Raw genomic sequence first — 16,157 nt, forward strand, 5'->3', positions numbered from 1 at the left:
AAAAGCGTCGTTAAATAAAATATAAATAAATAAGCTTCAGAAAATTTAGACCTTCAGAAAACTGCATTACGAGACGCTCCACAACCTTCACTCTTTTCCATACATCATTTTCAAACTCATGATCTCCTGAATACGAAACTTTGTACTAACCATCCAGAATGACTTTCAGTGGGATAATACTAGAATGTAGGATTTTAGGTTCTCAAGACGGCGAATATAAAGATGGCTCTCGTCTGGATTGCTACACAATGTAGTCGGGTACAAGTTTACAAAGCTTCATGGGTCCTTGCTGTCTCCATCATCAGGATCGCCCTGAAATGGTAAACGTCTACTAGACTACGGTGTAGCAACCCAGAAGTCAGCCATCTTTATACTTATTGCCGTGAGAACCTGAAATTCTGTATGACAAAGACTATCGTCTAGGATGAGACTTCATAACAGCCAATTTTACCACGTTTTTCAGCATAGATTTTAACACGTTAAGAAAAAGACAAAGTGACCTTAAGTTGACTTTACTGAGAAAAGTTCAGACTGGCAGATATGAGATTACTGACAATCATTTTACCTCGTATATTTTAGACTCGGTGACACTTATACCTTTCTTGCAGGAACAATTTTTTTATTTATTTAGCCATGAGCAGTGTAACCTTCAGTCTGCTCACCGTAGCGGTTACAGAAAGAACTGGAATTTGAATGGGGAAAAAAAGCAATGGCCTCCTTTGTACATGGAATTGTCCTTACATTACAATAGTTGAGGTTTCCATGGCTATAAAATTAAGGATTGTGAGGAGCTACAATTCTTCCCGAACATAAAATAAATTCTCAGAATATACGCTGTTGTTGCTCAACATCAAGTAGCCTACTGAACAGTTACAGGGACCCAAAAATAATGTTTCTGTCTTCAAGTTTCGATTTATAAGTACAGAACTATATGCTGTTGTCATTCACCAAAGTACGTTACTTTAATGAGGAAGTGCAATGGAAAGACCTCGACGCAACATCTCAGAAAACAGCAATCTCTTTGCTTTAATTTCCCATATTTTTAAATCTTGATATTGTCCAATAGGATTCAAGTTTTGACTTGAGTAAAACATAAGTTGAAAATTGCCTTATCACATATAATATCATTTTATTGTTATTTTGTATTGTTGTTAATATACTACGTTTCACATATTATTGTTGTTTCTTTAACCTTCAACACTCCTAAGGAGGATGGGAGGAAAATGTAACATACACTGAGTTATCAATAAAATATATTGTCGTTGTATTGTTATAGATCATTATCGTATTGCATTGTTGTGTTGTTGCTTTACTGTATTGTTGTATAGCATAGTCACACTTCGTGTTGCTTAAGCATCCTCGTGTTCCCTTTATGATGTTACATCGATGTTGCGAAATTCAACTTTGTTTCTTTGCGTATTATTCACCGTAAATCTATTCAGGTTGAAATGCTGTTGAAATTATAGTTATTTTCCGTTGAATGCCGTGTTTATATCTCTCTGTTTTTTCTTGTCATTTTGTTTGACGTGTTGTATAAAATATTAACATCTGAAAATATGGCAAATTATTTACAAAACACAGCTTAATAATTTAATTTATTTGTTAACTAAACATCTTTGTAAAACTGCACGTAGTGGTAGTGTTAGAAGGCAAGATGAAATTATATGTGTCGAAACATGTGAACATATAATTGTGTAAAGAGTTAGCGTTGTTAAGTGGTAATTTAACCACAAATATGTATCAAGTGCTGAGGTTGACACAGCGTGTAGCTTTCATTTCCTCTCGACGACACTTCTTTATAGTGTGATACTTTGCGGCAACTTCAATATCACTCGACATAGCTCAATTAGTAAAGTATAAGGCTACAGGTTGGATGATCGGGAATCCATTCCCGGTTAGGACAAGCACATTTCCCTCCCCCACCACATAAAGAACCCTCTGTTGTAGCCAATTCAACCTCCTAACCAATGGCAACTGAAGGTCCTCTTCCCGGGGAGGTTAAAGCCTCTGGAGAGTAAAGCTACCAGTAACCTCCACACAGTGACGAGGTTAAGAATGAGAGGTGATTTACCTCTATTTCCCCATGCTTATTTATGGCGTGGTGCTTAATTAAGCACAGGGACAAATTTACTTTCTTTTAAAATGAATACCCGAATAAATTTGCCTTTGTTCACCTAAATGGAGTTGGTAATGTAAACGAAGCTGTGTTGAATGATACCAGAAAGAACCAGACAAGTGTTTGTTTAAACTGAGTCTCTTACATCAGCGTGAAAGGATACCTTGAGGTTCCTTTGCTAATTACTGCAACATTTTGGTCCGGCCTGCGTTTCATGAACTGCACCATAGTTCATGTTTTTGTGCCATGCAACTCTTTCACAAATTTAACAGTTACAGTCCGACTTTCTTGCTATGGCCATAATAATGGTAAGTAGATAAGGAAATACGAGTGGGTGACCTAGGTTAATGAAAGATGTCCATTTCCTGGTTTTGTATGACGGTGACTTCAATTGTTACGTGTTTTGGAGCACTTGAATTGATTACAGACATTTGTGGCATACTGCGAAAGATTGATTAATTGATTAATTCGTAAATGATTTAACGAAGCATTTGAAGCCCACACCTTTCGAATAGGAGTCGGGAGTTGTAACCACTCGACAGCGAAATTCATTAAGGGGCGGCAAATTGTCCAACACTTAAGCAATAATTTTAGGCGTACAACAAAACACCCTTAATAAGGTCTATCTCGTTTAATTCTTATGATGTCATGAAATGTTCACGTTCAGCATCCAAAGTACTTTTATATGTTTTTATTTTTGTGAACAGGTTTAGTCCTTGCCTTAAAACAAATATATTTAATATTTCATTGTTTTATGACATGGTATATTAATTTAATTACTAATAATTACAAAGCTTTTAAAATATGGAGCTCAATTTAAGGGGCAGTATTTGGTATTGCAAGAAATTGTTCTGGGCACTAGGCATTTGCCGTTGAAACCGAAAATGTTCGCAAATGGCCGTTTTAGGTACGAGAGTAGGTAGCCTCCAATATAAATTATGGCAACATAAAATCTTCCTTTGACCATAACAGATATTAGAAGTTAATTTGAATTATTCTTTCCGTTTAAGTACCTCTTTATAACGTAATGTTTCAATGTCGTTGCAGTTGTCCAGTAAATAATACTTATCTGTTTAATAGTGTTCTTAATAGAAATTTGGTCTAAGTATGTATTTATTGGCATAGTAAAAATAACTGTGCAATTTAACGGAAAATCGGCATTACCGGACACCCCTTCACCCTTATTAGTCCGTAAAATCGAGGGTTTACTTTATTCAATTTAAATAATAATTTTGGTGTCAAATTGTTTAATATGTATGTATGGAAGTTAAAAACGTGCGTTTGTCAATTTTATCTCACATATCTTTCAGGAATACGAGAAATTAAACGTGAATCTAAAAACAGAATAGTGTTTATTTACACTAGAACGAAGATATTTCGTTGGTTGACGAAATGTTTGGCGTTATTGAAGTTAAAATCGATTACAGATTGTGTGTCATGTCACAGATAATTCCAAACAGCATTTTGTTTTGTATGTACACGCATTTAGTCAGAGAGCAATTGGGCTCTAGGTGTAACGGTGTACTGCCCTAGATATCCTGCATATTACTTAAATCCGCCTCGAGCTCCATGTGGTAAACATTATTAAATGTTTTTAGGCAGAAACTGGTTTTTTTAAAGACCTATGACAGTGCTTGATTGAGTGGTCTGTAATTGCGTAAGAAGTTGCCTACTGTTTTGTATACAAATGTGTTTAATATATAGGTTATCCGAAAATGTTGTATACAAATTATAATACGGAATATTAACCTCATTTATATACATGATGTTTGTTTGGGGCAGTCTGTACACAATGTTTCAAGTGATTTGTTATAATATTAAACTGCACTTCTGAGTACTTTCTTTACATTTGTGCTATCGAAACATTTCATTCGAATTTTAAGTTGGTATTTACAAAATGAACTAGTTTAACAGATACGTGATCACACATCTGTAATAATATTATATTGAACTATTTAATCAAGTAGAATGTAGGTGTCAGTTCTCACTCATGTCAACTTTCTTCACGCCAAAGATTAACATTAACACATTAACTGTCTCACATTTAAATGTCAGCTGCACCTCTAAGCGCATAAAGAGACTGGTACAAGCAATTTAGAGTAAGGAAAGTGAATTTTTGTCAATGAATTTTAAAAAAGGCAGCACATACTTACGTGTCTAAAAGCTTGTTCTGTGATATGTAAACTTTTGCGGCAATTAGACGTCTGTCTGAGAAATTAAAAGCTACATATGTGTTCGTAACAAGGCAGTATGCCCTCTGAAACGTTGTTGGACATCTACCAGAATACACGACGCAACAACCCAGAAGATAGCAATCTTCAGACTCACATCCGTGAAAACCTCAAATCCTACATAATTCTTGGTGCTTTCAAAAAGTACCGGATTCCGTATCTCTGATTAATTTTAAATTTTACCCTCTTTTAATTCAGTCTAGGGATCTAGTTCAAGTCGTTCAATGCCAAAACCCTCAAACCAACTGTTCAGGACATTTGTCATACATTATTTTCAAGATATTTGACTTTTCCTCTCCATGTTAATGTTGCGTAGAAAAATCCGATTTGTTAATTAAGTAAATGCCTTCTTTGCAACATGAAATAAATGAATAACGAAGTCTACATTTTATTTCATCATTTAACGGGTTTGTTTGAAATGTGATATGTGAAGTCAGCGTTAAAACTTGTCCAACTAATTTCCCCAGTACCGCAATCAATTTAGTTGGTATTAAGATACATATGTCAGTATAATAACAACCAATACATTAAAAGGATATTTATAGTCTATTTCCGAAATATGTGTAACACACACAGCTCACACAGCGGACAGTGCCCAAAGGAGCAGAAATACAATGAATTATCCGTTGTGACATGCTTTTAGAACAGGAGGTCCGCAGTTATTAGCACTGACATGCAAAACACAGACAACCTATCTTCCTCACATTGTGAAGTAAAACATCTGATTAGCATGTTATTGACACGTATAAACACGTTATTTACAATGTAATAGCACCTTTATGAGGCATTAAAATACAAATTCATAACTGATCTCATTTAACACTCTAAATTAAGTATTCTAGATGGTTAGGTACTAAAATTTCGGAGAAACGTGTTGTCTTATATTTCAGGATGAGGTCGCTGCACAGAAAACCACATTTGACATATTCACCTTTCTGAGAACTTCAGATCCTGTATTCAAAATTAAAAACTATGCGTGAATGTCTTTGAAATAATTTTAATTTGCCAGAAATTTCCCGTCAGTATATGACGGAAAAAATGTTTAAATTATATTACCTAATGTGGCTACGTACGAAAAATATACCGATGTTAAACACAAAATCTTAGATGCTACTTGTAAAACACGTTTTCTTTCAACTGCTGTAAAGTGGGCCTGTATCTTTAGTGATCTTTAAGAAGGGTGTAAATAAATAAAAATAAAATTTTATTTAAGCCCTTCTTTCAGAACTAAAATGTGACAGTACAGTAGAACTTGCGGACCAGATGCGATCTGCGGACTACAGTTTAAAAAATACTCTTTACAAAATCACGAAGCTGACTCACTCACGCCTGTGGAAATCAGCGTAGCTGCAGAGCAAGTTTTCGTGGGACAGCGTATGTAGGTCAAGCCACCATATTGGTGATCAGAATGGCTGGAGACAGAATTTGCTAGTAGGCGCAGTTCAGTGCATGCTAACCAAAGGACGCGAGAAATACCAACATACAACAAATAGTACAATTGAAATTCGGGGCCTGACACTGACCACACACAAACTAGAGTCGAGTTCAAGAACTTAGAAGTTTTAACTTTCTACTCCAGCCAAGCGACTAAGGCCATGAAGCAAGGACGGCGTACTCAAATTGCAATCTTTCCTAATGCGACTGAATATTTTAAAATAACGGATTATGTACCTAACGTTCTAATGTAAGAAAGAAAGGGGACGCAGTGGCACAGTGTGTCTCCCTGAATTACATTAGGCTGTGTGCTCTGTCTGTTGTCTGCTGGTCATTAATTTCGTTCACCCATATCTGTCTGTTGACGTCTCTGAGCTTCAGAATTTTAAGTCGGGTTTAAATGCAGTGCTGTGTACGATATTTATATCATTTTACAGTGTTATAAATCCAGGCATAGTTGCATATTTGGTATTAGGCCTACCAGAAAGTAAAAGTTGAAACGTATATATAAAGTCGACATTATATTGAAACTGTTGGGCTATTTATCATAATACTTCTAATTTTTAGCATATTTATAATAAGCTGAATATTTACTTATATGCCTACATTATGAAAATCATCGTAAGAATTACGCATTTCTCATCTCCCCTATCAGTGCTACACGCCCCGGCCATCTCATCCTTCGTGATTTCATCTCTTAATAATTTTAGGCGAAGAGTATAGATCATCACATCTACAGTTTTTTTCCAAATTTCTGTTACTTTATTTCTTTTGTGTCTGAAATATTGTCCCCAGTAACCTTGTTTTCAGACACCCTTCCATAATCGATCTGCTTCTCTTAGTGAGAGAAATCGACTCATAATCATACATAACAACAGGCAAAATTATAGATTTGTACATTTTCATCTTCACGTCTTCAAGCAGCAAACGGGAAAACGGATAGTTCTTAACATTATGCACACTCTGTAGAATGTATGTTATAAAATATTATAATTTGAAACAAGTAGGAAGGAGTATTAGACTATTTTTAAGTTTAAAAGTAGCTAAGACATAAATAAAGTAATGAAAGAAATAACATCTGGCCAAACACATGAGACTAAAGAATGTCACCCTGTGATGCTCAAGATTTGTACTCGAGAAGTCTCAGGTTCGATTCGCGCCCATCCCGGCCGAGTTTTTTTTTATCAGATTCTCTATGCAAATGTTGAAATACTGCCTCATAATCGATAATTATCGTTTCAATATACATCATTCCCAATGCGTTATTTATTTACAATCTAATCGTCCTTTCTTCTCTAATCAGTGCCTATGTCCTTAAGACCGGATACCCTAATATTTGTCTTAGTTTTACTCAGCCACTCTGAATAAGCGCCGGACGCAGTCTAAATTAAAACATTGACCACCTTTGCTTTCTTAAACGTTCCTTCTGATTCATTGTTTCGCTTTTCATCCCATAATTCGACATCACACAATCTGAGCTGTTGACATAATCGTTAAATAAAACAAAATTGAAAATTTCGGTTGTATTTCCTTTGTATGGTATATTTTATTTTTGTAGCATGCGAGCTATATTACGTTAAGTTATGTCCCACGTGAACTTTGATTTAGTCTTACAGCATGTCACGTGGAAAGAAGATAATTGAACGATAAGATTGCCGGAGGAGTATGTGTTTATAAAAGTAAACTCACGAAGAAATTTCTAACAGCTCACGTCTCTGACTATGCTACCAAAAGATTTCCGTAACCAACAGACTTCACTAGAATTTATTAACCTTTGTTCTCGTAGCAAAATCCCAGAGTATGTACCCACGTAGTGAAGGACATGAGTGTTTACTCTTTATTTAGTACTCAGAAGCCATAATTGGTTATATGAATCCATTCATCATCAAATGTGACTGTTAAACACTAATTTCACACGTCATTTCGCGATTAAAAGAATAAATAAGGAAGAGGAAAACAGGAAAAAGACAGTTTTGAAGATGACTGTCTCCTGGGATGAAGCGCCTTGTAGTCTGGTATATGTTTACCAACGCTTTAGAGATCCTTGCCACCTTCGTCATGAGGGTAATTGAAGACAAAGGCAGCACGTACCTCTGAAACGGTGGTAAAGTTTTACCAGACTACACCGCCCTATAACCCAGAAGACATCCATCTTTATTCTCATCGCCGTGAGAACCTCAAATACTAATAAAATAGTTTTAGTGATAATCTTCTTACGTGTTTGTTCAGTTGAACAAAAAAGGATCATGGACAATGTTCAGAAACTATCGATAGTAACTGTAGTTTCGATGGGACATGTGTGAATAGAAATGTGGGTAATGCGAATGTTAACAGCTGTTACGATATAAATATTGCGAGACCCGAGATAATAATTACGATCGCAAATAGAGCCATTTGTACCATAAATAGAGGGCACAGGCCAATACGATCGATAATAAGGCCACTGAGAATATGTCATTAAACTGGTAAGTTGTGCTAATTTACGGACATTTGATTTGGCATAGAACGGGATGATGATGTTCTTCTGCGAACTGTTTGGTAGAAGATGCAGACAGTACGTTTCTTCGAAAAAAAATACCCGATGGCCTGGAAATGTGTTTAGGTTTCGGAAACAATAAAAATTTTCATAATTTCGGAGAAAAATGTGAGGCCGACGGGGAGAATCATTTTAATGTGTGTTTTATGGAAATTTATGATATAACTAGAAATAAACTCTAAGTGACTTACTTGTAAAAGATTTTAAGCTGAGGACAGAATTTCTGCTTTTTTAATCGAGAAAAATAGTGTAAATATAGTGTCATTTTAGAGAATATATTTTGTCGATTTATTTGTATTGGAATTCAGCCTTGTGATTAAAAGACGCCTACGTAATATTCTTATAATAGGCTGATTTGAATGTAAGAAAGGGCTCTATTCATAACAACAGTCGTAGAAACAAAAAAAATTACTGTGTACAGGTTAGTTTATTAAAGCTGGCGAAGTACAGCATCTGCCTTGAAATGAACAGTAATGAGTTTTCACCTTGTTATCAACATGGAATTTGTGCTGAAGGCCGTGAGACAATTTTGGCGTATATTCAAAGGCTTCCTACTGGTAGGTCTCAGACTTGTCTTGAGAAATTGACACTGGACAGGTTTTTCTACTCGTCCAGGTCTGAGGTTAACTTAACAGGAGGCCCGACAGATTCCTGTTTTATCGTCTTCCACCCTTTTGTACCTGAAGATGGAAGCCATGACCAAGAAACAAACGTATATATTATAAGAAAGTATTGCCCTAAAACAATACCATTGGGAATTTTTGGGACTATCAATATTCGTAATAAGTACGGGGTGGATTTATAATCCTGTATGACGCTATTTTTATTAACTTCAGTAAGAATTTTAATATCTGTCAGAGATCCAAGAACATTTATAAAATATCTACAGCTGATATTACGGTAGTATACTTAGCAGATATATTTACCGAAAAATTAGCATATTATAATCCTAGATCAATTTAACAAAAATTGTGTTTCTGAGTTTCTACTATTATCGTTATGAGAGATATGAAAACAAAATGGTCTAAGTGTTTCTTTTATTTTCAGAAGTGATTTTAGTCATGTAAAAGTTGTCCTTAAAGCAATAAATAAAATTTACGCAATGTAATAAAATGCTATTGAATAATATTACTATAATAGAAATATTAAAAGTACGCCATTTTGTAACAACTACCTTCAAGTTTCGTGACAATCCAAATTAATGTCACAACCTTACTATTGTCTCCTGTAATTCGTACAATAGATTATAACCACCTACCTACAATTACACGTTAGTCTGCACGAAGGACGTTTCTTAATCTTAATCATTACGACTCGCTCTTCGTAATTGTGGGATACATTTGTGTACAGCTTTATCTAATGAGTTCCGATGTTAGAAATCTCTTATGTAATGAATATATTCATCAGGTTACAGTCGATCGATGTCGAGTGAAAAGATCATGTAAGTCTGTCTGATAAATGTTATAGTTCAGTGAGATTTTCTGATGGGAGCACAGTGAGAAAGTATCAGGTTAATTTTATTAAGATTATTAATGTAGACCTTGTTTCAATCTGTATGACGTATGTTACGCGAAACGGCGAAGGCACAGTCGAAAGGGCTGTCGGAGTTCAATAGCTGGCAGAAAAACTCCATTTTGTTTCCTCATTGTCTCTTCCAAAAGGATTTTGAGATTGATAGAATATTTTATACTCTGGTGTAGAGAAAATATCAGATAAATTTAATTTTAAAAAAGTCAAACAATTTATTTTTAAAACAAAATGATGCGATATTCTAATTATTTATTTTGTAATAAATATTCATTTTTAGTATAGTTTCAATTATAAACTGAGAATGCCAACACGATCTATTTCACGAAGTGAATATTATTTTATTTATCACTATTTGTCTTTTAGAATTTAGATTATTATCTGTTTTCTGTTCAATTTAAAAATGGAGATGCTAATCATAACATCTTCAAGATTTTATCTCTTATTACTTATTTTATTTATATTATTGTTTGTAATACGAACAGTGTTTTAATTTTTATTCACAATTTGTATTAAACAAAATAATATTGTTATTAAAAAGGAAGAAAACACAAAATTCATAAATCAAGCTTCTAAATATATTAAGTCGGATTAAGAACAGATTAAGAAGAAGAAGAAGAATTCGCTGTGATTACATTTTTGTACATACCTACGTAATTAGTCATAAGGACAAGTTTACATGTTGATAGGAATTAGTTTAATATCCAGATAATATGAAGAATTAAAGGAGGACAAGGACTGTAATGCAGTGTAATCGGAAAATGTGGAGTGACTAAATACAAGAATTAAATTGTGTAAAGTCTGAAGGATCTTGCAGCCTAACCGTGCTTATTTGATTAAACAACCTCGAAATTGTAACGGATGAGTACGCATTTAGTGCACATGAGTTAGAGACACTAGTTAAGTTTGCTTGTCTTAGCAACTTAACTTGCATTGAGATTAAACTGGTAATGTATAATTTAATTCTCGGTAAGTTTATCCATAATGACCTTTATAAACAGGCTTATACTAAAAATTTGCTATTAGCTTTGCCTATTTCTGAACAGCAGCTTCACTCCGAACAATGTGTAGGTTATCACAGCCAACGGCTGTAAAGTATTAAGCAATTTTGACTTTGGTGAATGTATGGAACTGTACAAAATTGGTTAGTTCTGGAGGGGGGCGGGTTTCCTTTAATTTGAAACGAAATGGAAATCATGATTTGCTGAATTTTAAATGATGAATAATAACGGTGGATTGATTAGGAAATCTGCTTCATATTCATAAAGATCTGGGTTCAAATCTGGGGACGGATACCGACTATTTTTACAGATGGTTTTCATTACTTTCGTCAATTCTTTTAAGAAATGCCGAGACATCGTGTTAAATATGCAACGATCATTATTATCCTGCCAATTGATGCTATATAACCTATGCTCCACGGTCATAAGACAAATTCATTTAATGGATTAGACCGAATTTTTCAGATCCCCGACTTAAACGGAACGGATTAATTGTCCATGAACGTGTTAGCATTGAAAACAGTACCTGCCAGCAGCTAATACATTTTCCGTGCTTGGATCCAAGTTTATCTTTAGTATTCATATAAACAGAATTTTTACAGCTTTACATCTTTCGAACAAATTTCTTAATCGGTAATATAAGAAGTTTACTTTGAAACATACATAAATATATTGTCCATATCTATTATATTTTATTCAAAATCCATGTCTGTTTGTAATGAAGCCAGTTTTACTGTTTATTATCTATATTAAGTTACTAATTTGTATGTAAGATTTGAGGTTTTCACAACTGTGAGTATGAAGATTTCTGTCTTCTGGGTTGCTGCGCTGTGTAGTCTGGTCGATGTTTACCAACGTTTCAGAGGTCATACTGCCTCTGTCATCAGGGCGATGAGTGTTTATCTGAAACGTTGGTTAACATCGACCAGACTACACAGCGCAACAACCGAGAAGACAGAAATCTTCATACTAATTTCTATTCGAATTGAATAAGTTCAAAACAGCAAACTCGTAGCGACTTACCGTGTAAGGGTCCGATGATCACCATGCAAGCAATCATCAGCATGATCACCCTCCTCTTCCTGTTGTTTTTCCCATCCTTGAAGGCGACTCTAAAAGTCTCGGAAATGTGACGAATGTCAAAGAAATCCCTCAGAAACCCACAAGTCTGTTGTTTGGATGCTTGTTGCGTCTTTCTCTCTTCTTCTGTTTTCTGTCGAGGCGACTCTTTAATCCTGAACAACCCGTAACAAAAACTCATAACGTACATTGTTGCAGATATAGAGAAGATACCATAAAACCCGATTTCCTTGTAGAGAACCCCACTGAGAGCCATTCCCACAGGAACACCAAGTGATACGAACAGGTTCACTATACCAATCCTTAGCGTTCTCATTTCAACTGACGTCACATCAGCAATGTAACTGAAGATAGCCATAAACATTGTGAACCATCCACCTGTAAGGGCAGGGAATAGAGATTCAACCAGTCCAGCAACTTCCATAGGCAATTCGAAGAAGAAGTAGGTGCAGAGGATGAGCCCAATGCAAGTTAGGAACTCTCCAGTTATCGGAAGGAGCATGCAGGGTTTCCGTCGTCCGTGTCTGTCCGACCAGGACCCTAGGAAGAGCATCAGGAAACACGGCAGAGCGCTCTGTACCATCGTCTTCCAGATGGTCATCCCTGCCACCAGCTGCTGTACCTGGGTTTCTTGTTCCGTGTAGTTCGCTGTTTGGCGAGCGGTGAGGGCGGCACAGACTTCATCATCGTATCTGAGGTTTACACGACAGGCTTTTTCCAAGTTGAGATTCTGTGTAGCTAACATAGCCAGCACGCATGGCATGATGTAACAGGCCAACATAGGCTCAACCGTAATGTTCGACGTGAAGTATTCCCACTTCTCACGGTTTGTCATGGTCTTCCACGGCGTCTCTCTTGCATCACCGCCATTCTGAACTTGAGTTTTGGTTTTCTTTTCGTCAGACATATTTATGAAAATCTTAAAAAATGAGAGCAGTAAATATCAATACTACCACTGTAATACTTGGAAACGTCTCACTTAAATTTTTGGCTTTTTTAAGTATTAAAATATTTGTAACCAGAGATTTTCTCGTCGCTTAGATATGATATAAAAATCTTGCAGATAGTTTACATTACATACAGTCAATGTTACTGCCACTTACGTATTTATATTATCATAAAAATTATTTTGTTGTACGATGATAATTATGTCACCTTTCACGAAAATATTAATTTGATGATCGAAGGCGTAAAGAACAACTGTAGGCAAATTGTTCAAACTATTATTAACATTTCATTAAAGACAACGGGTCTGAAATTTTTTCTGTCACACGAGTTAGATTTCTTTGAAAATATTAGAAATATTTTTGCTTCTAGGTGTCAAAACAAATCTGCTACTGACAACAGACATAAAATAGGCTTTATAGCATTTATTTGAATATTTAAAACCACGGAAACAAATTATATTATCTACATTATAAAGCAGACAACGAAATGTATTAAAAATCTTAATATTATCACAGAAACACTGAATATTTGCAGGACGCTGTGTGAAGGCCGATGGGGCATTGACCGTGTGATAGATTCTCACCTTACTAGACGAGGGAAAAGTGACTGAACCACTGTGCCGCGCGTTGAGAACTGGTAGCTGCTGTCTACCGGGTCTGCGAACAGACTGTCGTGACACCACGTGAAGCTGAAGTTTTCGTTACCCCTCCACCTCTCCACAGTATTACTGCTGGCATTCATTAGTTTGATGATGTCACATGAATCAGGAAATGCGGGTGGCAATCACATTCTGTCTTCCACAATTTCACAAATGCCGCAAAATCTCGTGGAACAAAGTCCTTTTTGAGTATACAATATTAGCTCAGCTACTTAAATCCTCCGACTTGTAAGAAACCTGAAGATTTGTTATCAAGTTCAGAGGAAATCGCTATTGCCTGCACAAAGTCGATATGGTCCGTAACCTCCATCCCTATTTTGTTTAAGATTCGTTTTAATATTATCTTTCCATTTAAGCCTAAACCTCGCTCCTTAAGATTTTTGTTTAAAATCTTTTGTGCATTTCTCATCTCTGCCATGCGTGCTACAACCTGGTCAGTTTTGTTCTACTTGATTGATCATCATGATGATGGTGAAAAGCTTCTTCAAATCTTTGAAATTATAGGGAAGGTATTTTACTAGTTGCCTTACGTTTGTTTGTTTTTGTTTTTTTAACTCAAGTTTTTATTCCACTTTCAGATATGACTGTGCGTTTTATGTGCTTGTACTTAGAACAATACTACCCGTACAAAGTATTATTTACAAATATTTGTTTCGTTAGACTAGGCTGTATGTTTCTATAAAATGTCACGAAAGCAATTCGTTTTAAATTCCGCCTTAGCAGTGATATTTTCATGTTTCTTCATTTTCATTGGTGCATTCTCCAAACTTAAGGACGTTCATTTTTTGTAGCAGCTCCTCACTTAACTTGGCACGCTCTACAGAAAGCTGTGAACCGTTGTAATTTCTTACGTTTAATCTTATTTTAATTTTTGCATTTATTTTGTTTTTGTGTTACGAAAAAAATATGCTTTTCGTTCTGTCATCGGTGGAAATACGAAAGTATTTAAAGTCACAGTCATATATTGTGGTGTAAAGCACGCCTATGGAAGCTGTATGTACTCTGTGGAGTATGATTTTCCATTCTTGTTTTTCTTTGCTTTCTGTTTTATTTATTTAATTTTTGGGAGTGAGCATCTACTTCTGAAATAATAGGCAATTCCGTCACGTTTGACTGTAGGAGCTCACTGTTTGTGGGATTTAAAAAGAGAAAAACTAAAATTATGTTCTCGTAGCAATAAATGCAAACGGGACTATGGTGGCGCCTATGGTGGGGACTTGCAGAGTCTGCTTTTGACGGAAGTCTGGAGTCAGGCGGAGGTTTTGTTTTGGTATGTTTGGTACAAATCTAGCTTCAATTGCCTTAAATATTGTTACACGTTTACTGGTCATACTGCACTAAAGTGAAACATAAACGGAAAAGTGATGAACTGTGCGCCGTTAGCAACCTTCCTTTCACTAATTTCATATTCATTTCGTGAAGATGTTATTAGTATTCGAGGTTCCTTCTGTCTAAACCCACCAGAGAAGGTCGTGTAGCGAAAGGAATACGAACTCTGCAGTACAATCCTGACCTTATTTACATGTGATGTAGAAAGAATATGAAAAGTTTCGAAGCAGTGACACGACAAGTCACGAACGCAGTTGTTTTATTCTTTCATTCGTGATTCTACTTACAGTCCACGACTGTAATCTTGAGACTTGCGGGGTGAGATAGGGTCTGCCTTTAACACTACGGACTTCCGGAATTTCTTGCAAGTCTCAAGATTACAGTCGTGGACTGTATGTAGTTCTCTTTTCGGTGACTACCTTCAAAAACCGCATTACTCTGTTGACAGCTGTCACCCAAACCGATATTCTTAAAAGTCAAAGCAAAGCTTATCAGTAATGGTGCAAATATAAGTGGTTTATAGAAATAAAACATAAATACTTAAAGGTTAATAAAAATTTAATAAACTTTATATTTATCAGTATTTTGTAGTCTGAGAAGTTTTCTTATCGCATTCATTGTTTCGACCTTAGTTCATTTTTACAAATTTACTGTTGCCAATCCAGAGATCTAAACAGATTTATCAAGCATTTTAGGGGGTTCATATTAAACTAATTTAATCATGACGCTGTAGTTACGTTGTGCACTTAGGTTTTTTTCTATTCTCTTTCATTCTTAGCAGTCTAATGCCTGTTTCGGCCTCAAAGCGCTATTTAATACGGCAACATAATCTAGGATTCGGAGCACTGATACCCCTTCCAAAACGAAATTCCGCTTGCTTGAAAGCATCAAAAGACAGGTAAAATAATACGCCTAATAAGACAATAATACTCTTTAACCAGAACATTGAACACATGATAATATTACACGGGAAGTTCATAACAATTAAAGCTAATAATGGTGCAAATCTAATGATGTTCCAAGCATCTATCTAAATGTAATTTTAAAAGTACTAGAATTAAATATTAAATCAGATGAGACAATGAGGACTTTTTTCTTCAAACAGATGATAGGTTCGGTCCCACGTAAATGTAGGTAAAAATGTGTCCTTTAAGCACACTGAAATTATCCTTGTAGTATGTAAATAGAATGGAGAAGAAAGGTAATATATATATGACTCTTTTCTAATGCTTCGTGGAAAATTTCCGGATTTTTAAGCCTTGATGTTGTCGTATTAACTGTGTAAGATCCGTCACGG

The 16,157-nt window shown here is 35.5% G+C and overlaps 2 protein-coding genes across 4 annotated transcripts in view; one reads left to right on the forward strand and one right to left on the reverse strand.

Moving 5' to 3' along the window:
* Positions 1 to 13,559, reverse strand: part of LOC110829910 (putative peptidoglycan muropeptide transporter SLC46) — a 29,798-nt gene extending 16,239 nt beyond the window's left edge. The window contains exons 1-2 of one of the 3 annotated variants that reach the window (XM_022064127.2): positions 13,457 to 13,559; positions 11,869 to 12,080 (exon numbers count right to left, since the gene is read on the reverse strand). In XM_022064127.2, coding sequence (XP_021919819.1) covers positions 11,869 to 11,911 — 43 coding nt within the window. In that variant the 5' untranslated portion in view covers positions 11,912 to 12,080; positions 13,457 to 13,559. Of the gene's footprint in view, positions 1 to 11,868; positions 13,126 to 13,456 lie in introns of all 3 variants that reach the window. The other 2 variants (XM_022064126.2, XM_022064125.2) reach the window with 2 other exon arrangements.
* Positions 1 to 16,157, forward strand: part of LOC147875194 (uncharacterized) — a 131,883-nt gene that overhangs the window by 76,920 nt on the left and 38,806 nt on the right. The gene's annotated exons all lie outside the window — the stretch shown is intronic.

The sequence above is a fragment of the Zootermopsis nevadensis genome, unplaced genomic scaffold (genome assembly GCF_977971745.1).
Source record: "Zootermopsis nevadensis isolate Lab colony 2312 unplaced genomic scaffold, Znev_1.0 Znev_ptg000001l, whole genome shotgun sequence".
Lineage (NCBI taxonomy): Eukaryota > Metazoa > Arthropoda > Insecta > Blattodea > Termopsidae > Zootermopsis > Zootermopsis nevadensis.